General features: G+C 39.7%; 1 protein-coding gene across 1 annotated transcript in view; it reads left to right on the forward strand.

The window, feature by feature from the left end:
* The window catches only part of FMN2 (formin 2), a 156,579-nt gene that overhangs the window by 69,204 nt on the left and 64,241 nt on the right, over positions 1–23,134 (forward strand). Inside the window, exons 7-8 of the mRNA XM_080997603.1 lie at positions 3,354–3,441; positions 22,059–22,120. Coding sequence (XP_080853729.1) covers positions 3,354–3,441; positions 22,059–22,120 — 150 coding nt within the window. The remainder of the gene's footprint in view (positions 1–3,353; positions 3,442–22,058; positions 22,121–23,134) is intronic.

The raw sequence follows: 23,134 nt of genomic DNA on the forward strand, positions 1-23,134 counted from the left end.
AACATTCACTCACTTAACACAGCTTTTGAACTCTTAATGGAAAAAGTCATTGTTACACTGCTGCTTACAAACTCCTTTTGGTACTTGTTTAGTCATGGTTGGCTGCACCATTTAAATGTTAGAAATGTCTTGTCTGTGAATTCATTTCCTGTAAGTGGGTGATCTCCTGTGTTGGTCAGCACCTTCCACCTCCTAGACAAAGATTTTGTGCAACATATTCACAATTCATTCTCTAAAGGCAATTCACAAAAAAGCACTTACCCAACAAATAAGATTATAATTTAGCTTTCTCTAATGGATGATGTTGGCATTAAGGGGCTTTCCAACTACCTGATCTCAGTATCTCTTAACAGTTGCCTGCTCTCTCTCTTTTCTTCTTCCAGAAAGCATTTTATGCATATGGTATTGTGAATAGTCCCATGTAACCATAGCATTGAATTGAGAAGTATGTCACTTTCAACAAATAGATACGTTACTAAAGATTTTTAAATCCCAACAAACAATCCCGTTATTTTTCTAAGTACTTGAAAGAAAATGTTTTGAGGTGAAATCTAGAGGCAAAATTGAATGTTAATATTTGCAAAAGTGTGATTCTCCAGCATTTTTGCTGAGGAACAAACCTTGGCTTCCCAGTTGTGGTTTGTTTAGGACAGGGCTGGGAAACTGGATCATCTAAGTCTGGAGGCCAAATCTTGATGCCTGGCAGGCTAAACTAGACCTGTGGGCTGGAGGTTCCCCACTCCTAGTGTTGGAGAAATAAACCACAAGCACTGGTTTGAATATAATGCTAAATCAGCCACTCTGTGGTTTGTTTCCCCCTCAAGGGTAGAGGAGCAAAGCTGGAAGTGCTTCAGCTGTGTGCTTCATTTGCAGATTAATTTACCTAACTTTGGTTTATGGTCAGCATTTTGTCTGAACATGACCAGTGTGTAGTAATTGTGCCCCTTGGAAGCTGTGAATTTCAAGTGACTGTTAAACAGTAAATTTCAGTGGGACTCAAGTCAGGAATGTAATTATCATGTGCTTTTTTTTTTTTTTTTTTTTAAGTATAAATACCAGCCTTGGGGAGCTTGAGCAGTATCAGATCTTCAGGGAGCAGCGAGGGAAAGTCTAACTCCTGCTCTCTGCCACAAGCCTGGTGAACAAAGCTGGCCCATCAATGAGGTGGGGTGAAGCACTCGCCTCAGGTGACAGAAGCGCAAGAGGCAGCACCCTGCCGCTTCCACTGCTGCCGGAATGTTCCCCTCTGTCTGGCAAGAGGGAAGCATTTTGTAGTGCTGCTGCTCATCTTCCTTGCTCCTGGGGCAGAGAAGACATGCACCACCACCATGCACAACACCCAAGCTCTGGCCAAGTTCAGTGAGAGAGAGGCATTCCTGCATGTAGCATTGCCACTCATCTCCCCCACTCTGAGGCAGAGAAGATGAGTAGCAGTGCCTTGAGGAGCATCCTGGTTCTTGCCAGTTTCTGTGAGGGGGTGATTCTGGTGGCAGCAGAAGTTTGGGGGAGGCACAGTGGGTGGGAAGCGGGGAGTGGCACATTCCCATTTTGCCTCAGGTACATAGTACAGGCTGCTCCTGCTGATGAAAATCTTCCATTCCTAAATCTGCTGTTTTCATTAGGTAAGATGTGTTAATTGACACCAGTGAAGACTTCCTTTCTAATGTAAGCGGGGGGGGGGGTGATTTTTCTCAGGATGACAGCGGGGGGTGGGGGGTGGAACAATTTAAACACTCCCTCTACACTCCCAGTAATCCATCACCTGAGATGGCTCCACTTCAGCTGCTTTTTTAAAAAAAATGTTAAAAATAATTTAAAACCTGTGTAATTTCATTCATACTAGTTTGGTCCTTAGGGTAGAACTGTGAGTGTTTGTGACTGGATCGTCTGCATATTTTTAAAAGGCAGACATAGCCACGGAAACCTCAGTGTGGATTACTGGGTGGAATCTACACACATCTATAAACTATTTTGAAAATGCCTTTTTTAAAAAGCATTTTTAAAAATACATTGGATTTTCCATAAGGCTCACCATCGCCGTCAAGTGTCACATTGTATATTGCACTTAAAACAAACTTAAAATGTTTCATTTGCAGTTGTATAATTGAGTCCTATAGTTGAAATAGCTTCTCTGCCCAGCACCCTGCTCCAAGTTACCAGGAAAAGAAAAGGATTAAATTATTTATGTGTACAATATTGATCTGCATCCCCACATCCATTCCCATGGCTGCATATACCTTAAAAAAAAAAAAAAAATGACCCAGAAAATCCAACCATGAATCTCCCACTGCCAATTCCGCCTTTAGGCCTGACTTCACGTTCCCTTGCGTCAGCTTTTTCTCTTTATTTTTTTCTCTTAGCCAGCATATTATTAATGTGCATATATTCTTTTTAGACTCTGTACTTCAAGTTACACAGAATAGTTTTATATATGCCTACCTCTTATGCCTGACAAAGCAGAGTTCTGTCACATTGATTTCAACCACATGCTTAAGTCTTCCCAAAGAAGACTTGTTTGATCTAACACTTCTTAATTTTGATGGTTGAAATGTGTCTTTCTGATACCCACTGGATAGATTAAGGTTTACGGCATTGGATTCTGGTGTGTATTTTTTAATAAATGTGAGTTAAATACAGCTACCTTTCTTTTTTAAAAAATTACACTTTTTAATCTAAAAACGGGGAAAGGAAGTGTTGAACTGGAATATATGTTGCTAATTCTTATCCTGCCAAGATCAAAGAAACTTTCTTCCGCACTGTGATTATTCTTGCTTTTTTAAAATGCTGTATTTGTTTCTTTGTTTTTCCTTGAATTGGTCTTAGAGCATCCCAATATGTGCATGGTTATTTTCTTTTTTATATATATACTGCTGAATAAAGCAACTATAGAAATATTCCCACAGTTTTATCTTACAGCTAATCTGGAAATAGTTGTGTGGTTTTGAAAGCAAAATCAAATATATCTGACAGCCTATTTTACAAAGGCTCTAACATGGATGAAAAGATGAAGCTAAAAGTGCACATGTTTCCGGATTGGTGGGTGGGGCAAGATTCCTCCTTGCAAAGGCTGAAAAGGTGTGAGAAATACAGTGGCCCCTTTAGTTATGTACTGCTCTGGATACGTAACTTTCGGGTTACGAATCTGGCAAACCCAGAAGTGTATACTTCCAGGTTTCACCACGTGCGCATCCGGAGGCTCCACTGTACTTTGAATTTAATCATTTACAGTAATTTTATCAAACAGTTTGGGGCTCTTTAACAAGTAAAATATAGTTTGTGGGTACTGGGTTTATGATATATGGCATGAAAAAGCAACTTGCTGGGAAGTAACAACATTTTCTTTTCTTTGGCAGGTTGTCAAGTTATTAAGCAACAAACGATCGCAAGCAGTTGGGATATTAATGTCCAGTCTTCATTTAGACATGAAAGATATACAGCACGGTAAATGAAACAAACTTTTATTAGATAGATTTTATTCCATGAAATGGCTTTATATTTTCCTATTGAAAATCATGGCCAGCGTTCTTTGTGACTGATACCTCTGCTGTCTGTCAGTATGGAGAACTGACTGAATACTGTATCAGCCTACAGCCTGAAATTGAAATCTAAGGTCTCATATGTTTCCTATGTGGACCTCAATGAACTGAATGAGAGTTTAGGCACTTCATTCTGCTATGCAGAGGTTTCTAGAATGTTAAATACTCTTCTCTCCTGCCTGTTTAAAAAAAAGGATTGTTGATTCCAGTTTACAAGAAGTATCACTGCAGTTTAAACACTTGGTGGCTTTAACTATGAGCACTTTTCTTTTTTTAAACTCAAATTCTCATTTTCCTTATAAAGTGCATTGTGTTTTGCAATAATACTTTCTGAAGACTTACTGGTAGCACAACCTTGAAAGTTTTATATCAGGAGACATCTTTTGGGGTGGCTGTAATTCCTCCTTCCCTATTTACATTAAAGGATGGCTTTGCAAAAAGGTGAAAAGTGGAGCTATATTTATACTTGCAGTGTTCTTCATGCCTCCTAAGTCCTTATAATAGATTTAAAGCAGATGGAATGGAGCTGTATAGTGCCAGCTTACCTATTAAATAAATATGGTTTCAAGTATATTGCAGACTTCATAAATCATAAAAACATCTTTCTGACTTTTCTAGCCTACCTGTTTTAATTGTGAATTCCATTTGCTCTATTTTGTGGAAGAAATTACGCACAGGGCAAATGTTGGTGTGCACCATCAATTTCTGAGTAACTTTTAATCACAACTTAAGCTTTTGCTAAGTTATTTTCATGGTTACTAAACTTCCCCAAGCTGAAGCATTTAGGCTGGTAGTCACAGATTGAGGCGCCAGTACTGGCGCCAAGAAGTACTTGGTATTTCAAAAGCTGGCAGATGTAGTTCAGTTAAGTCATAGAATGAAATCTGAAAACAATGATATGGTCCTTTCCTTCAGTCAAATATTCAGCTTGGTTTGAGTTAATAATGAGAACCTTATGAACAAAGGAGTCCGCCTAACATCTGGGTCTGTGGTAAAGCCAACACAAGTTGATTGAAAATTTGCTTGCTTAACATGCAACGCTAACAATAATATGGCATGAATGTCAGTCGCTGAAGGGGTCAAGCAATACTGTGCTTAACCTTTTATCCTATTAGGATTAAGTGCATGTAATTGTTCTATCCTACAAAGTCTCTTGCAGTATTTTTATATTTCCCTTCATTTGCTCTCTGTACTCAGTTCGTTTTCTTGAAGTGTGTGTATTTATGAGTAACTAACATTGTTCAAAACTGTTGGACATAATTCTGTGGTGATACAAGGAGTTTGATGAGCCATAATAGATTAAGAGTGAGCAGTTTGTGATGAGTATTGAAAGGTGTGCAGATAGTGGACTGGATACTGAATGCCCAGCAGACATGCCTACCTTTCTACGTATCTTTGCACAGTCTAAATCAGCTTCTAATTTTCATTTGCTCCAAACTACTTAATCAAGAAAAAAATCCCTATAGACCATTTTAGTGCTAAAACTGGCAGATTCTCTCTTCCTTTCCTGGGATGCAAGAGGAAAGACAATGTCCCCTCAATAGAGGATTGATTAAACTAATTATGTGAATTCATTTGTTGTTGTTTAGTCGTGTCCGACTCTTCGTGACCCCATGGACCAGAGCACGCCAGGCACTCCTGTCTTCCACTGCCTCCCGTAGTTTGGTCAAACTCATGTTAGTAGCTTCGAGAACACTGTCCAGCCATCTCGTCCTCTGTCGTCCCCTTCTCCTTGTGCCCTCCGTCTTTCCCAACATCAGGGTCTTTCCCAGGGAGTCTTCTCTTTTCATGAGGTGGCCAAAGTATTGGGGCCTCAGCTTCATGATCTGTCCTTCCAGTGAGCACTCAGGGCTGATTTCCTTCAGAATGGATAGGTTTGATCTTCTTGCAGTCCATGGGACTCAAGTGTCTCCTCCAGCACCATAATTCAGAATCATCAAATCATCAACCTTCTTTATGGTCCAGCTCTCACTTCCATGCATCACTACTGGGGAAACCATAGCTTTGAATTCATAGAGTTGCCTAAAATGACAGCAGCCATTAGACTTCAATCGAATCAAAAACTTAAGAAGGAATGAAACTGCTTAGAAGAATATATGAAAGACATCGTTCCAAAACAGGTTTATTGATATGCATGGACTAAGTTCGTAAACGAGTGGAAAAAATTATTGTAAGATTGTTCTGAGGGCCAAAGTAACTAATATATATAACACAATGACAAGTTCAAGATATATCAGCGGATGTCGTGCTGTGGTGGAGGAAAGTCACAATAACAGAATGAGATACATACAGAATGGAAAACGGGGATTTTACTAATGTAATAATTTACACTGTATATTCTGTATACCTTAGAACATATATTCTATGTTATAATAATGAAACGAAATAAAGATTGATCCCGATCCAGAGCTAATTAACATCATCCACCAGTTTGCTAGGTGGAGTGAACACTCAAAAGATTGCCTTGGATTAACTCTGAAATTACCTGAGTTTCTCTGACCAAAATTAGAAGAACCAAGTCTATCTGAAGATTCGGGAGTGGGGGGGAATACTCGTATCCTCCTACTCCAATTCAAAGCAATGACATGAATGGGATTAATTATGTGACTTTGTTAGTAAAGACTCTGTTTGTTTATATGGTGGTGGGGAGAATAGTTTCATTTGGAAACCCCAGGGCAGCACTTCAAATATTGCTACAATATTGAGGGGACAGAAATAAGCAAATATGAGGTGGCTGGAATTTCTTGCGATGATCACTTCTAAGAGGAAACTTTGTGGACGGGAAGCAGCAGTAGAGACAAGTTGGGGTGCTCTGCCACAATGACCTGGGCATCAGCTGTCACTAAGGGAGGGGTTCACTTCTTTTCTTTTAATATAATTTTTATTAATTTTCTATTTTAACAATCCAATAAAACCACATTAACAATTCCAAATTACAATAAAAAATTTAAAAAACCAATGCCGAATTATACATAATTTGGTGACTTCCCATGTTCTGGGGTTCAAGGAATAATTATCTAAGTCCTGCAGTAGTTCTTAATTAATCCTTAGACAATAATTCGGATCTTGATCCTTCAGGTTCACAGCCACTGGCTTTTATGACTTACAACGCATTTGTATATTCCAACCATTAATTTTGCAAGGGGATTAATCCAATGTGGTTCTGCGTGAAATATTTGTTCTCCTTCCCTGTTGTCTTCCTGTTGTGTTCCAACACCAGCACTTTCCTTTGCTTCTGGTTTCTGCTCTCACGTGCAATTCTTACTGTGACATAGATATGGCGTCCCGCCATCAGGGAGGGGCTTACTCCTGGCAGCCTGTTTGCCTCCTCTTCATCATCTAGATCAGGACCTCCTAGCTCACTGGACCCCTCCCCATGATCTAGTTCTTCACTATTGCCCCATTTCTCCACCCCCATGACCAGCCCTGCCAATACATCTCCCCGGGGCTCATGGCAGGGCTGATCATAATGAATTAATTATTTCAGTACTGAATAAAATGGTAATGTTATTATTATTTTTAATGAACCACACATAATTGAAATCCTCCCCCTCCCCTGCCAAATAAAATAATAATGAATGTCACACTTCTTTCCACACCAAAATTGTGCTTGGTGTCTCTCTGCCATGTGGAAGTGGATGTCAGAGCAGAATTGTCTCTTTTGAGTAATAATAGATGCATGGAAAAATCTTAAATGCTGTGTTAGCTTCTGTCATTGTTTCAGCTATTCATGCTGTGACAGGATCAAGGTTATTGCATTTTCCAACCATGCATATTTTGAGAAGTAATATTTCCTGAGTGAACTGTTACTATTATCATTACTGTTCCATCTGGACAATATCATTATGGCGTCTCTATTGCTCCTTTTGGTTTGACACCCATTGTTTTGTAGAAATAAAAAGTACAGGCAGGGTTCTTTTGGTTAAACTTGTGACATTATAATTTATGACTGAAAGAAGTTTTAGCCTTGCATTGGAGATAGCTTCTCTATTTCTTTCTACCTAATCATAATATTAAAAAACTGCAATATATATACATAGACTTTTAAAATCCAACATATACTGTTGTCTTTATTATCCAAGAAATACAGTAAGACCTTCCATATCTCAGCAATAAATTAAGCTGAGCTACTATTCAAAATCCACCCATGGTACACACTACAATAAATCTTATTTCCACACACACATACATCTAAGTTAGTAACAGGAGTGTGGAATTTACCCTTGGCCAATAAAGCGAGATGAGTGCCGCAACCCCAGAGTTGGTCACAACTGGACCTAATGGTCAGGGGTCCCTTTACCTTTACCTTAGATTGAGAATTGCATTTGCAACTTTCCTTAATGAACATCTCAGGGAATACCTGGCTGTTTCTGAGAGTTCCTTTCTGGCTCACAATGTTAACAAATGCATATTTGTGGTGCTGTGTACACGTGCCTTATCGTGTTGCCCATTGGGAAGCTAACATGGTGGAAGACCACTTGGGAATCCAACTGCTCCAGGCCAAAACAAACATACCTGGAAGCGCACGCACGCGCGCACACACACACACACACACACACACAAAGAGAGAGCAGAGACAGTTAAGAGAATTCACTCAAATACGGAGAAGATACTCACCAAACAGAAAGATTTCTTGTCAGGTGATCTGGTCATGTGGTTCACAACAGTCAGTGAGAGTTGCATTTCTGTGTGCGAGCATACACAACACCTAACTTGGTCATTCATGGAGTTTCATAGCACTTGAAAGCCTGGGCTGAAATATTGTATTGCAACGCTCTTTAAATTGCAGTCCATCTAGACCAGGGGTGGTCAACCTTTTTATACCTACCCACCCACTAATGCATCTTTCTTGATGGTAAAATTTCCTTAGCACCCACCAGTGCTCAATGGAAGGAGAATTCAGCTTGTGCTGTAGAACCCCCTACCGCCCGCCTAGAATCCTGAAACACCCACTAGTGGGTGGTAGGGACCAGGTTGACAACCCTTGATCTAAACTGAGGGGTTTACATTCAATAACTTTTTTGCACATCTAAAGCAGCTTGGTCAACCTGAACACTGAGCACATAAAGAATCTGGTTTCATATTCTGAGCCTAAGAATAATTGAGGGAAATCACCCAGAATTTGTCATTCATCTGAGTATTAAAAGTTGGACAAATTTATATTCTGAACCAGATAATTCCAAACTGGTAAGATCTCTAATTAGTGCAGGGCTTTAGAATAAAAACAAACTATCATTTTCTTTTTAAAGAATTTAATTATGTTTAAACCCATATTTCCCTCTCTCTTCTTCCTGATAATGCTAACACGGTGTAAAATATGGCCTAGTCATGCTTTTAGCTTCCACCTTCAACAGCCAATGATATGAAGCACAATGCACCTGGTAATGATTGGTAAAGCTCCTCTAGGTATACATTTTCTATTATTTAGTATAAACCCACACTCTAGATTGGTTGATGTCAGTGGACTTTCTGGTGCTTTGATCAGAACTGGTAACATTTTTTACAGGGATCCATTACAGAATAGGAAAGATTGAAATTACTTTGTCTGGAGATGAATTAAAGTTTTTCAGAGAAGTGAAAGTGGTACGATAGAGCCATTGTCACTTGTGGTATATTCACTTCATGGAAATGCTTCAAAAACCTGTCTAGCCATGATTTACACATGAATTACTGTTGTCTCTGTCAATCATACAACTTCCTAGTCCATGAATAACTTTTGTCTGACTTTAGTAATATGTAATAATGGAATTGTGGTTCAGGTTATAGGGTTGCCATGTGTCCTCTTTTTCCAGGACACATGCGTAGAGGCGTTATAGCAACCCATAGTTAAAAGTAGAAGTTGGCAAATGTGTCCTCCTTTTTGCTCTTCAAAATATGGCAGACCTGTCTCTGCTCCACCATGCCCATGAAGCAGTATCCTGACAAAACCCTTGTACAAATGGTATAATGCCTTATGTTGTTTCTCTAATCCCAAAGCTGTTTTATTATTCAAATGCTCCCATGAGAGTGATGAGTGAATCTGGCATATATGAAAAGGGAAGATCACAAGGTCCCAGAACACAGTCTGCTTCCATGTAGAACGACCAGATTAAACAGTAAAATACAGACAAGCCCATGCAGCCAAACCATTTGTTTCAAGACATTTCCCACATGGCATGATTAGTGTTTACAAGTATCTCCAATGCATTATTTCATTAGGAAAGGAGTCTGCTTTTCTAATTTGCTCAGGCATCATGTGGTACAATTTGAAATAATTAAAATGTAGCAGTTCTAAGCCTGTTCTCAGTTAATATTCTGGAATAATAAGGAGAAATAATGTAGTTCTTCATATTGTAATAAATCAACACACTAGAAAACTGGATTTATGTGCTGGTTGTAAAACTGGGGTTAATTTTCTAGCAACACTTCTGTATAAGATCAACCTACATTTGATAGTAATTTCATTGTTTAGTTTTGGGCTGAATATTGTATTTTAATGCTCTTAAGCAGCAGTCCTATTCTCCCTGGGTGGGTGCCCCAGGGGCTGTATGATGTTTTGGATCTCCTCCTCCTCCAAGGGCAGAAGTAGATTTCCAAACTCAAAGGGAAGCGTATTCAACCTCATTCAGCCCATCCTGGCTCTGTGATCCTTGCCTTACTCATCGCGGGGCTCTGGCATCAGTTGATGTTAAAAGAGAAGAGGGTGTGCCAGGCCACATTGGCTGGAGGCTCCAAAAGATCCAGAAACTTTCCATTCCCTGAACACATCCCTGAAATGGGGGGGAAATATATGCCCAGGGCCAGGGCTAGGTTATCTTGCAACCTAGGCAAGCTACCTGCCACCCAAAGTGCTGTCTTCATGTTCAAAAACAGATGTCTTGTAGAAATGATAAAATTAATCAAACTACAAAATAAAAATAAATAAAAACATCAGAAATTTATAACAAATATCACAAAAACTATATATATATAAAATCTATATAAAACTATATATAATCTATATAAAACTCGGCTCCTCAAAGGTCTGCACCCTAATCAGCTGCCTAGCTGGCCTAATAATAGCACTTGACCTGTTTGTGCCAGTCACAGAGTGTATTTTCCCTCCCTTTGAAAACAAATAGGAGGGGAAGTCATTTGAAGTAAAAAAGAGGAGGATACCAGAAAGTGGGTGGGAAGGAAGGAAGTTAAAACATGGCTTCCTCCTCCCTTCCACCCTGCTGCCATATACCCAGCATGGCTGTTCATCTACCTTCATTTCTTCCTGCCTTCTTCCCACTTGGATTGTTCTGATCATGTTGAACTTATGAAGGAATGGTGTTTGATATGGTACCACTTTGTTACCACTTTGTTGTTCACATAATCATGTTAAAAGACTTAATTGGAAGTGAAAGTGCAAAGTAGCAGAGAGTAGGCTAGCAGCATTGCTATGTAACAGCAGAATTGAAATAGCTTAATTAGCTGACTCAGTCATGCATCGTGCCTAAACTCCAGATGACAGGAACTATGTAGGCATTCAGCATTGCCTCATAAATGGTACTACAATGCGGTGCTTGCCAGTTGTGTCATTTGGCAATTGTTCCGTAATAGTAGCATGAATATCATGCTTACAACTCCTTTCACGTTTTATATATTTGTGGGCATCATTTTCAACTCCTCCATCCTCTTTTCTTTGTGTAATTGCTACCCCTTTTGCCATAGTCATTTTCTACTGCTGGGTTGTCGATGCCCTTAAGAATGTTTGCAGTGGAATATATATTTTGTCCCCAATGTTAAATAGCAGTTGAAGGTCCCCCTCCCTTTTTTACACCTATATCCACTTTTCACATTACTAGTTCATGTATCTGGGGAATAACTGATGCAAATAACTGAGAATCAGAATAGGCTTCACCTTAGTAGTATCTACTACAGTGGTACCATGGGTTACAGATGCTTCAGGTTACAGACTCCGCTAACCCAGAAATAGTACCTCGGGTTAAGAACTTTGCTTCAGGGTGAGAACAGAAATCGCACGGTGGCGGCGGGAGGCCCCATTAGCTAAAATGGTACCTCAGGTTAAGAACAGTTTCAGGTTAAGAATGGACCTCCAGAACGAATTAAGTTCTTAATAGTACCACTGTACTAGTATCTTAGAAAATATTTTAATGATGTTTCGTGTGTTATCTTTTCAAACTGCTTGTATGTCTGCAGTGGCAGTCCTTTGAGCTTCATGGGGTGCTGCCCCAGAGGCCTCCCAACTTTGAGGGGATCAATCAATCATCGTATTTGTATGCTATCTTTGCAAAGTTAAAACTGTTCTCAAGATAGCTTACAACATATAAAAAATTCGTAACTACAGACATAACAAAAGTAGTCATAAACAATAATCAAAACATCAAAAAGTCACAACCATATACATCATAAGATCTGGAGGAAAATCCCATCGGCCCCCGCGACAGGTCAATGAAAGCACCAGCTGGCCATGTGGACAGGAAACTCTTTCCCCAACTCTCCTTCCAGGCCGCAACTGCCACTGCTGTCAAAAATGGCAGGTGGTCTTTATGGCAGATCTACCTTGCCACCAAAAAGTACTGAATCAAATTGGTTTTGAGATAAACTGAGATGCTTTGAAAAGGCATTAAATATTATTTTACTTAGAAACCCATTAACAGGCAGATTTGGTAGAACTGTGCTCATCTGGACACTTTGTTTTAGAAAGGTATATTCCAGTCTGAGAGTGACCTCTTTTCTTCACCCATGTTTTTATCACTTGCCAAACTGAAATAAAACTTACCTAAATAATTCAGATAAGCACCAAAGGGCTCTGTATGGTCATATCAACAAAACTCTCAAAAATAGAACTGCAATATAATCTCTCTAGATTAAACAGTCTACAATGGTAATCATGTTTGCATTTAAACATTTTATTCTGAAAGGATTACAACACTGGGCTCATTTTTTCCCCTCCCTTTCCCCAGACAAGAAGGCGACACACTGACTCAAACAAAATGTATTTGTTCTCTAAAAATTTAACTTGCACAAATTTTATAAACAAACTGTATAGGTGTATGAAGTTTTGGCTGATTTAATCAGTAACTTATGTCTTTGGATTTATATAAGCTTGTTTACTCAAGATGCCTGCATTGGAAATGTTTATACTAAAAATACCTCCTATTTTATAGCATTTGAATTAAAATCTATATCATTGTAACATTATTGCTGTGGACTGGTGGGCATGACATAGTACACCATGGAACTCTTCCTTCCTCTTCTTCATGCATGCAGAATTACCTCTCGCCATGAGAGAGGGATGTGCCCAACAGCATGCACAGGGCATGGATTGAATATTGCACCATGTCATCCCTTACCCCTCTGCCAAATCATATATCCCCATAACAAAAAAGAAGAGACTAGATATCAATGCTACTAGTAACTGTGTGCTCATTACTCATATTTAAGTGCATTTTTTAAATTGCCTTGATCTTTTTCTACTGTATCTTCAAAAGTATTTTAGCAGCTTTGTGGACCCAGTGGTATAAAAGCAGGGTAAAATTAAAACAAACTAATAATAATAATAGTAAGAATTTCTTACATGACATTCACCAATCTCTAAACATAATGGTCTTTGGTCTTTCATTCTGCCTTTACAGTAGAATGGTTGCAATGCATCTGTGAGCATCTCCCTTGTATGGATATTGTCAGTGTTCATCATAATTCTGCAAAATGAAGCAGTATTATTTATTATTTATAGAAGAGAAGCCTACTTGTATCAAAAAGTACACTTCAAAGAAAAAGTATAACCCACCCTTTATTCAAATATCTCAGGATGGGGAACAATAAAATAATTTAAAGTAACAACCTGCAAGAAAAAAAGAGCAGATAAAATTCACATTACAGATTGCAATAAAACTGCAAAACAGATTCTAACGGAACATTAACAACCTCCCAAGGCCTTAATGATTTGCCATGTTTAAGCTGGTGTCTAAGTACTAAAAGATAAGGCACCAGTCAAATTCCAGAAGTGATGGAGTTCCGCATTTGGGACACTGGCACATTCTCATGTCACTGCATAGGATATACCTCCTGGCAGCAGACGTTAAGAAGAGCTTCCCTAACAGAGCTTATCACTTGGGCAGGACTATGTAAGGAAATACTGTTCTTCAAGTATTAAAGTTCCAAGTTATTCAGGACTTTATAACTCATCACCAGTACCTTGAATTCTGAATGGAAATGTATTGACTGCATTTTGCACCAGCTGCAGTTTACAAGTTATTCTTAAAGGGCAGTCCTACGTACAGTGTACTACAGCAATCCAGTCAGGAGGTTATCAGGTCATGGATTACTGTGGCCAATCGGTCTCTGCTCAGGAATGGCCATACCTGGCCAAAAGCACTCTGTGCCACCAGGGACACTTGAGGCTCCATTGACCAACTTGGATCAAGGCCCCCCAGACCAAGAACCTTCTTATTTACAGGGAGTGCAAGCCCATAAATGGCAGGTAGAGTATATAATTCCTAGACTCTAGAGCAACCTTTCTCAACCTGTGGGTCCCCAGATGTTGTTGAACTACAACTCCCATCACCCCTAGCTAGCAAGGCCAGAGCTCAAGGATGATGTGAGTTGTAGTCCAACAACGTCTGGGGACCCACAGGTTGAGAACTGCTGCTCTAGAGCCACTGAACCACAGTTTCACTGTCTTATCAGGATTTCATCTCAATTTATTGGCTCTCATCCAGCTCATTAAAGTGTCTAGACAAAGTTTCAGAACTTGCACAGCCTCATTTGACTTAGATGACAAGAAGAGCTGGTTGTCAGCACACTGATGATACCCCACTCCAAATCTCCATTGACCTCTCACGCAGCAGCTTTATGTGGATGTTAAATAGCATGAGGACAAGGTAGAACCTTGAATGACTCTATGGATCAGCTATCATGAAGTTGAGCACATGTTCCTCAGTGCTACCCTCCGGAACCATATCCATTGGTAAGAAGAGAACCAGCATAACATTCTGCCTCTAACTCCCAGCCCACAGAGCCAATTCAGTAAGATATCATGGTCAAATGGTATCAAAAGCAGTTGAGAGATCCACAAGAATCAACTTCCCATGTCTCTCTCTTGGAAAAAGGTAATCCATCATGGTGACCAAAGCTGCTTCAGTTTCAAAACAGGGCCTAAAGCAAGACTGGAATGGTTACTGATAACCAGTCTCTTCCAAGAGGGTCTGCAGCTGACCAACCACTATGCTTTTGAGCACTAGACCAAAAAGGGGGAAATTGTGACCAGGCACTAGTAATCTCATTGTGCTAGTTTTAAACTATAAAGAACAGGACTCCAATACTTCAAGGACCTTCTCTCCCAATACAAACCTGCCTTATGATCATAAGAGGCCCTTCTGCATGTGCCTTGATGATGCAGAGTGGTAACAAGAGAATGTGCCATTTCAGTAGCATCCCCTCAGCCGTAGAATGCTCTCCTGTGGCATTGTCAGTTTGTTGGAGCCAAAAAAAGAGAACATTCTTGTTTACCCAAGCATTGAAATAATGATGTGGTTTGATTTTGGGCCTTCATGTTTTATTTTTGGAGTGGGGTAGGAGATTTTTCCTGTTGTTAATTTCTGGGGGATGAACACTTTTATTAATAATTATTAATAATAATTAATAACAATAATTTTGGACATTTTAGGGTACTTCTGCACCGTATTTACTTGAGTAATGTGCCATCGAATCTAATGCTCACCTCAATTTTCAGAACCTTGAAACAAACAAAAAAAGTATTTGCTGGAGAATGTGCCATTGAATCTAATACATACCTGTAATGGTTCTAGGGGTTGCTCGTGCGTAAATCGGCGCCCCACCTGGCTGGGTTGCCTGAGTGAACCTTTTCTGTCCGGACAGCCACTCGCCCGTGGCTGCCTCAATTGCTGGCAGAATCCATCAGTGGGCGTTTCTTGAACTTCTTCCAGCACAAAAGTTCTTTGACGCCTAGTCTCCGCCTAGTCTCCCTGCGCGGAAGCCTTCTGCACAGGGAGAGTGTGGGCAGCGGAGGACCCGTGCTCTCCCCGCTGGTCCCCAGCGAGGAGTCATGGAGCCACCTCGCCGATTCCCCCATCTGCCCCCCTTCTCCACTGGTGCTACGCTGATTTCCTTCCCCAGAAGATGTGCTGCTTCTCTCCCTCCCGGGACGCTCTCCGGAATCCCTCTGGAGCCCTCCCTCTCCCCCTGGCTCCGATGGCAGTTCCCTGACAATACCTTAATTTCGCAACGTAATTTGGCCCAAAAAGGTGAGCATTAGATTCAAGGAAATATGGTATTTTGGATGTCACTTTGAGACTTTTGGGGGGGGGGTAAAAAGTGATGACTAAATTTAATAGAACTATTTAATTTAATAGTCACTCCACCATCACCACCTTGTTTAGACAAGTGGGAACCACTCTCTGGCTAAATGAGGCATTGACTGTTTCCAGGATCCAGTCAACCCCTGCGCCCACCCCCTCACCTTCACAGCACACTTTGGAGACAGATGGCGAGCTTAATTTTTGAACTGTGCGTGCCAAAGCCTCAAGCCACAGTTGTGCCATTTATACTATTTTTAAATAAAATGTAGACCACATTTCCAAAATATGGAGAAAGAGAGCATGAAGAGTCACTTCAGCTGGAAATACATTTTCAGTTATTTGTTCACCTGCCCCCACATCAACACGGCCACAAGTTTAGGTGCATGGCAGGCAAGAGAAGCAGCAGTGTCAATATATATTGGGTGTTAGGGCAGTCTATGTTGCGGGTGGAATTAAATGTCTCTTATCCGCAGAGAAGGGTGGTGTTCGTGTTCATCTAATCTCTCTTTAAAGAAAAGGGAAAAAACCATGATAGTACATAATTTAAAGTGTAGAAATAAATAAGAATTGGTCGTTTTATTTTAGTTTGGCTTTTTGGGTTAGAAATTTGTCAGCCATTATTTACCTTTGTCAAGGCCTGCAGACACTGGCTATGAATTTTTGAACAATCCAGGTTCTTTCCCTCCACAGAACTGAATGTCTGTGTGGTTTTTTTTTAATGCTATTTTTTTAATGCTATTCCTAGATTAAGCTATTTTCATAAAATCAGAGAACCGTGTTCATGGTGTCCTTATAAGCGAACTTATAAGCAGCTCTCTGAAATATATACACTCTCCTGCATACCTGTGCAGTTGAAAGTACACAGGCCTGGCACCACTGTGTTTGCCATACATTTTCTTATCTCATAAAAGCATTCAATCAAAAGTGTTATGTTGCTCTCTAAGTAATTCTTAGGTAATCTTAATAACTTGAAAAATTAGAAGAGAAGCTGTCATGTACCTTGAAACACAAAAATTAACACTTTTGAGAGGGGAAAACACAAGACAAACAGCTAAAAAAATGCAGAAGCACTTTAAAAACAGAATATTTTTATACAAGTGCACATCCTGTATTTAGAGGACAGGCTGCTTCTAAAGGCATTTGTCTGCCTTTTGAATATTTGGGAAAGCATATTTTTATCCAATAACTTTAGATTTCTTATTCTGAACACAATTGTTTTTTTAAAAAACCTGTGATTAGGGACTCTATCGAGTAACTGGTACTTTTCAGCAAGCCACCCGTGAATGCTGGAGATGCTTAAATCCCTTTGACTTCCACAGGATTCATTATTATGGTCAGTGTTGTCTATGCAGTGGGATGGATCTTGTTAATATCACTGAAACGAGCAAAAAGTCTTTTTTCATCTAGAAGAATGGGTTGTGATTAAAGTACACATAATCTCTTCTCCTTCAAGATAGAAAATGAATGTATCATATGGTGCCTAGGTCCTCTCTCCTCCTCCTCCATCCCAGTTTTTTATGCTGACTGGTACTAGTTATATTCCTCTCCTCTCTTGTGTTTAGCCCATTTCACCTAATACCTGTAGTCTCAGTGAGTTGAGACCATCATTGAAAGTTCTGGATTGAGTAACTACTTTGGTCTGCTTTTGCCAGGCATGAGCAATCTGTGACCCTCCAGATGTTGCAGTATATCAGTATAAAATGTGGGCTGAAAATGTCCCTCAGTATTTGGTACCATTTTTTAGAGGTTGGTTTATAGTGGCATATTAAAGTGAGAAATGCTGAAAGGTTTTTTGTGGTGGTTTTGTGAGACTTTTAATTTACTCCCATCTAAATAATTTAACGTTTATGTGTTTGGTTTTGGATTTATTTATTTCATGAACCAGTGTGACCTTCGCAAAGAAAGGGAATGGAAAGAAAGAAAAAAGTTATAACCAGGTAACTTTTAAAATACATGCAGTCCAAAATTAGAAAAGGGAAGGAGTAAAACAAAACAAAGGTTTGAAAGAAAGCTAAAAGAGAAACTTGATTGTCTTAGGAAGTTAGTACATTCCAAAATGAATGAATGTTCTTTTCATCTGCTAAAATTCTTTCCTCCAATCTCTACATACACACTGGACCCTGCTCAGTGCAATCAACATCAACGTTTCCTTATTTATATATTCTTTTATTATACTGTAACTAAAATTATGTTTCAGACCTGTAGGGGGGAAATGTGATGAGTCCCAGACACTGCATTTTATCACTGAATGCTTTACAGCAATGAGAAACAAATGAGCATGAATTATATTGTCTCTAATCTTGAGGTGTATACACAGAATCATTTAGAAACAGTGAAGGGTACTGATTTATACAGGATAATGTAATCTGCTGTCAGTATTCTGTCAGGAATAGCCAGTGGAAATGCTAGCTAGGGTGCTTTCCTGGTCACATTTTACCTAAAAAGTATATAGATTCACAGTATAGTCGAGTTGGAAGGGACCCAGAGGGTCATCTAGTCCAACCCACTGCTAAGCGTGAATCTCAACTAGCTCAACACAACTGGTGGCCATCTAACCTCTGCTTAAAAACTTCCTAGGAAGGAGAATCCAGCACCTCTCATGGGAGTCTGTTCTGTTGAGCAACTCTTCCTGTCAGCAAGTTCTTCCTGACGTTTAATCGGAATCTACTTTATTTTAATATGAAGCTATTGCTTTGGTCCTCACATCCACATCAGCAGAAAGCAAGCTTGCTCCATCCTCTGTGTAGCAGTCCTTTAAATATTTGAAGATGGAAATCACATCTCCTCTCAGTCTCTCCCATTCCCTCAACTGTTCCGCATAAGGCTCGGTTTCCAGACCCTTGATCATCTTGGCCACCCTCCTCTGAGCACATTGCAGCTTGTCTATATCCTTCTTAACTTGTGGTGCTCCGAACTTGGACACAGTACTCTAGGTGTGGTCTGACAGAGGTGGAACAGAGTGGGACTATTCTAGGTTAATGCAACCTAGAATAGCATTAGTCTTTTTTTGCTGCTGCATCACACTGTTGACTCATGTTCAGTTTGTGGTCTACGAAGACCCCTAGATTCTTTTTACATGTAGTACTGGCAATCCAGGTGTCCCTAATCTGATATTTGTTCAACTAATTATTCCTGCCAAAATGTAGAAGCTTACATTTGTCCCCATTGAACTTCATTTTGTTAAGTTTGAGCCCAGTTCTCCAATGTATTAGTGCCACATTGAATCCTGATTCTGTCTTCGGCAGCATTAGCTACCCCTCCCAGTTTGGTATCATCTGCAAAATTTGATGAACACCCCCTCAATACCTTCATCCAAATTGTTTCTAAAGATGTTGAAAAACAATGGGCCCAGGACAAAACCCTGTGGCATCCAACTTGTCACTTTTTTCCCAAGTTCATGAGGAATCATTAGTGAGCAGTCTTTGGGTTCGGTCAGTCAACTAGCTACAAATCCACCTAGCAGTTACCTCACCCATCCACATTTTACCAGCTGCTCTGCAAGAATATGATGGGGAACCTTTCTCAAAAGCATTGCTGAAATCACAATAAACTATGTCCACAGCATTCCCTTGATCCACCAAGCTTGTAACTGGGATTATTTTTCAGCCAGAACTCACCAGAACTGAGTTCCAGCACCTCTCAAGTGGGTGCCATTGCCATTGTAAGAGAACAAGGGATGCATTCATGGTGAATTCCAGCACCTCTTTTTCTAGAAAAATAGCACTACTTCTAGCTCATATCAAAAAAAGAAAAGAGATGTTATTACTTTCTTTTTTTAAGAAACTCATGGTGTGTCTTAGTAATCATAGCATCCTTTTCTAAGTGCTCACAGATTGACTGTTTAATTATCTGTACTAGAACCTTTCCTGCGATTGATGTCAAGCTCGCTAGTCAACCGTTACCTGGGTTGTCTTCTTTCCCCCCTTTTTGAAGTTGGGGACAACATTTGCCTGCTTTCAGTCTGCAGGGACGTCACCTGTTCTCCAAGAATTCTCAAAGATTGTAGACAGAGGCTCTGATATTACATCCACAAGCTCCTTTGGGTGCAGCTCATCAGGCCCTGGAGATTTGAATTCATTTAAAGTAGCTAGGGGTTGCCTTACTACCTCTTTCCCTATCTTGGGCTTCAACTCACTCCTTGCATCGTTTATTCTGTTATCACCCGGTTGCACACTGCTTTCCTTTTGTGTGAAGACAGAGGCAAAGTAGGTACAGTGGTACCTCAGGTTAAGTACTTAATTTGTTCCAGAGGTCCGTATTTAACCTGAAACTGTTCTTAACCTGAAGCACCACTTTAGCTAATGGGGCCTCCCGCTGCCGCCGTGCCGCCAGAGCACGATTTCTGTTCTCATCCTGAAGCAAAGTTCTTAACCCGAGGAAATATTTCTGGGTTAGTGGAGTCTGTAACCTGAAACGTACCACTGTATTGAGCAATTCTGCCTTCTCTCTGTCACCTAATAGCATTTTTCTTCTCCACTTGCTTGTTCTTCTTGCTTTGTGCATAGCCAAAGAAATCTTTTACATTTTTTAAAAACCTCTCTTGCAAGCCTGAGCTCATTCTGAGCTTTCACCTGCCTGACCTCCCACAACTGTTGGTTACTCTTCCTTCATTATTTCCCCTTTTTTCCTACACACACACACACACACACACACACACACAATAGAAAGCACAAGGAAAACTAAATGGATGAAAGGAGAAAATTATATACCATTGTAGTTTTCCATAAAACTCCTGCCTTTTCATCTGTCAGCTCAAACCTGCTCAAACCTGCTATTTCTTTGATCAGATTTTAATAAAAATAAAAATAAGAGTACTGGTGACAGAAAGGACCCTAGTCATATCCCTACACAGTGTTAATCCAATGGAGCAGAACACATACCTGAAATAATTTTGAGATCAGATTGGGAGTAGGGTGGTCATATGCCCAATTTTATTTGTGCTCCCTTTTTCGTTGATGCTTTTCCTCCCCCCCCCCTTTTTTTTTCTTTTTGGTCATGCAATCAACAAGGTCCACTTTTTAAATCTCCTAAATGAGGGGATAAGACAGGGCTATCCAAGCAGTTCCATTCCACAAGCACACCCTGAAATTCAACAAAAAGATGCGGAAAGTTGCAACTATGAACCTGAGCAACTGTAACCAAACTGTAACCAAATGGGAAGAATTTGAAAGAGGGCAATAGCTCTCCATCTGAAAATCTAAAGCACGTGAGCCTTTCTTTCACAAAGTTCAAACACCACAACCTCCACAGTTATCACACAAACATGGGCAGCCAGTTCTGGCTTAATGTAACCAGCCTAGATGGATGAGGGTCAAGAGTCTACTTTATATTGCCCACCTCTCGGCCACAAATCATCCTGTCTGCTGGAAGTCTGAGCCGCTTTTCTCATTTGCGAACTCAGTGTATTATAAACAAAATTTGTCTTCTTTTAAAAATGTTTTTTGAAGTAAGCACCATGACAAGCTTTTAAATCATTCGATATAGCAATACATCCTGCTAGCATAACTATGAATTTTCATATCTTTGCTATTGTTGAATTATCTTAACTTTCCTTCTTGGTGTCTTTGTTAATCATAATCATCATTTTCTCCTTTTGAAGTTGGGTTGATTGAAATTGCTGTTTGTGTAATGGCTAACTACATTTGTTTTCACACGAAAAGAACAGTAATGGATATCTGTGGCAAAAGATAGATTACTTCAGGACCAGAAAAGCATAGTTTTATATCTGTATGAAATCTTTGGCTTTAGAGCATAGAAGATTTAACCCTTGTCAGGTGTCTTGAAGGTCACTGGTTGATCTATGGATTAATCAGTTTAAGAGTGAAACCCAACCAGTGACAGGTCTCCTGTGTGTGTGTGTGTGTGTGTGTGTGTGTGTGTGTGTGTGTTGGCTGTAACAGACTTGCGATTTTCTATAATGCTTTTAGTCGGACCATGAAACTCTGATGTAAAGCTTATCTCTGATCTTTGACTTTTGCCGTACTCATGGGATCCTATGTGTGTCTTGTAGGGGAACGGGGGCATGAATTTCTTAACATTTGACACCTGGCTCCACCAGGTTCCTTGTCCACAATCTTCGACACAGCACTTTTCAAAAGCATTAATAAACTTTAAGCCGTTAAGCTGTATGACCAGTGGGTCATAAAAAACTATTGTGCTTAGTCTTTTCTTCACTGATGGATTATCATATTGACATGTAATCCTTTTCCACTTTTGTCTCTCTTATTCACAGCTGTTGTGAACTTGGATAACTCTGTGGTTGATTTAGAGACTCTTCAAGCCCTTTATGAGAATGTGAGTAACAAGACAAATATATATCATGAATATGTGCTCATTGTATTATTAGCACTTTTTGATTGCCTGAAAACCAGGGCAAAGCCATTATGTTGTGGCTATGGGAGTGTTGCTATAATAGAACAGTTTCCTGGTTCAAATCAAATGGAAAACACCATGCAGAAATTAAAAGGTTTGGGAAATTGTGTAACCCCTCAAAGACAGGACATTACAAATTAGTAGACTAAGACATGTAGTCTAGCATAATAGGAAAGCACAGTGGAAAAATTATGTTCCTACACATCAAAAAGTTAGTCAGAGGACATATGCCAGATCTATTTGGTGCATTTTTAATAGTCAGCTGCTGGTTTTATTGTGAAATAGCTGTTTTACATTTTAATCATTCTTAGCATGTAATAAAAGCCAGTATTAACACACATTAATATACTGTAAGGTCATGGATTGGCTGGCACTAAATCTTATCTTTCGCCTAACATGAGTATATTTAAAATAATTATTTTAAAATCCATTCTCTTTCTGTATTCACTTTTCTCACTTTATTTAATTGCTATAGTCTACATTATTTTCCCTCCATGTATCTACTGATCTGATTTCACTTTAAAGCCACAAAACTGTCTGTTCATAAATGATATTATTTCTACCTAAATTTAAGGAAAACCCAAGGAGCATCCAAGCTGAAATGGAAAGCTAAAGTACAGTACACCAATATATGCTCCCCCCCACACACCTCAAGTGGTTTGGAAGAGCAACTTAAACATATTTTTTAATGGATTCCCTACCCCAATGCCTAAACTAAGTCCATAGCTCAGACTTCAGCCCCCCAATTATGTCAGTTTATAGTCCAAACTTGCTTTCAGGAGAGGAAGGAGAAGAGCATGCTTTTTTGCCAAAAGTGTTTTCGACCTTCCTGTAGGATCCGTCTTTCCTAGTCATTGTTCCTAACAAAATAAATTCTTTCCAGGGCCACTAATGGAATTCCAGCAGCCCTGATTCCATCTCTCTGCAAGCTTACAA

The sequence above is a fragment of the Podarcis pityusensis genome (assembly GCF_964106645.2).
Source record: "Podarcis pityusensis genome assembly, chromosome: 3".
NCBI classification, from domain to species: Eukaryota; Metazoa; Chordata; class Lepidosauria; order Squamata; family Lacertidae; genus Podarcis; species Podarcis pityusensis.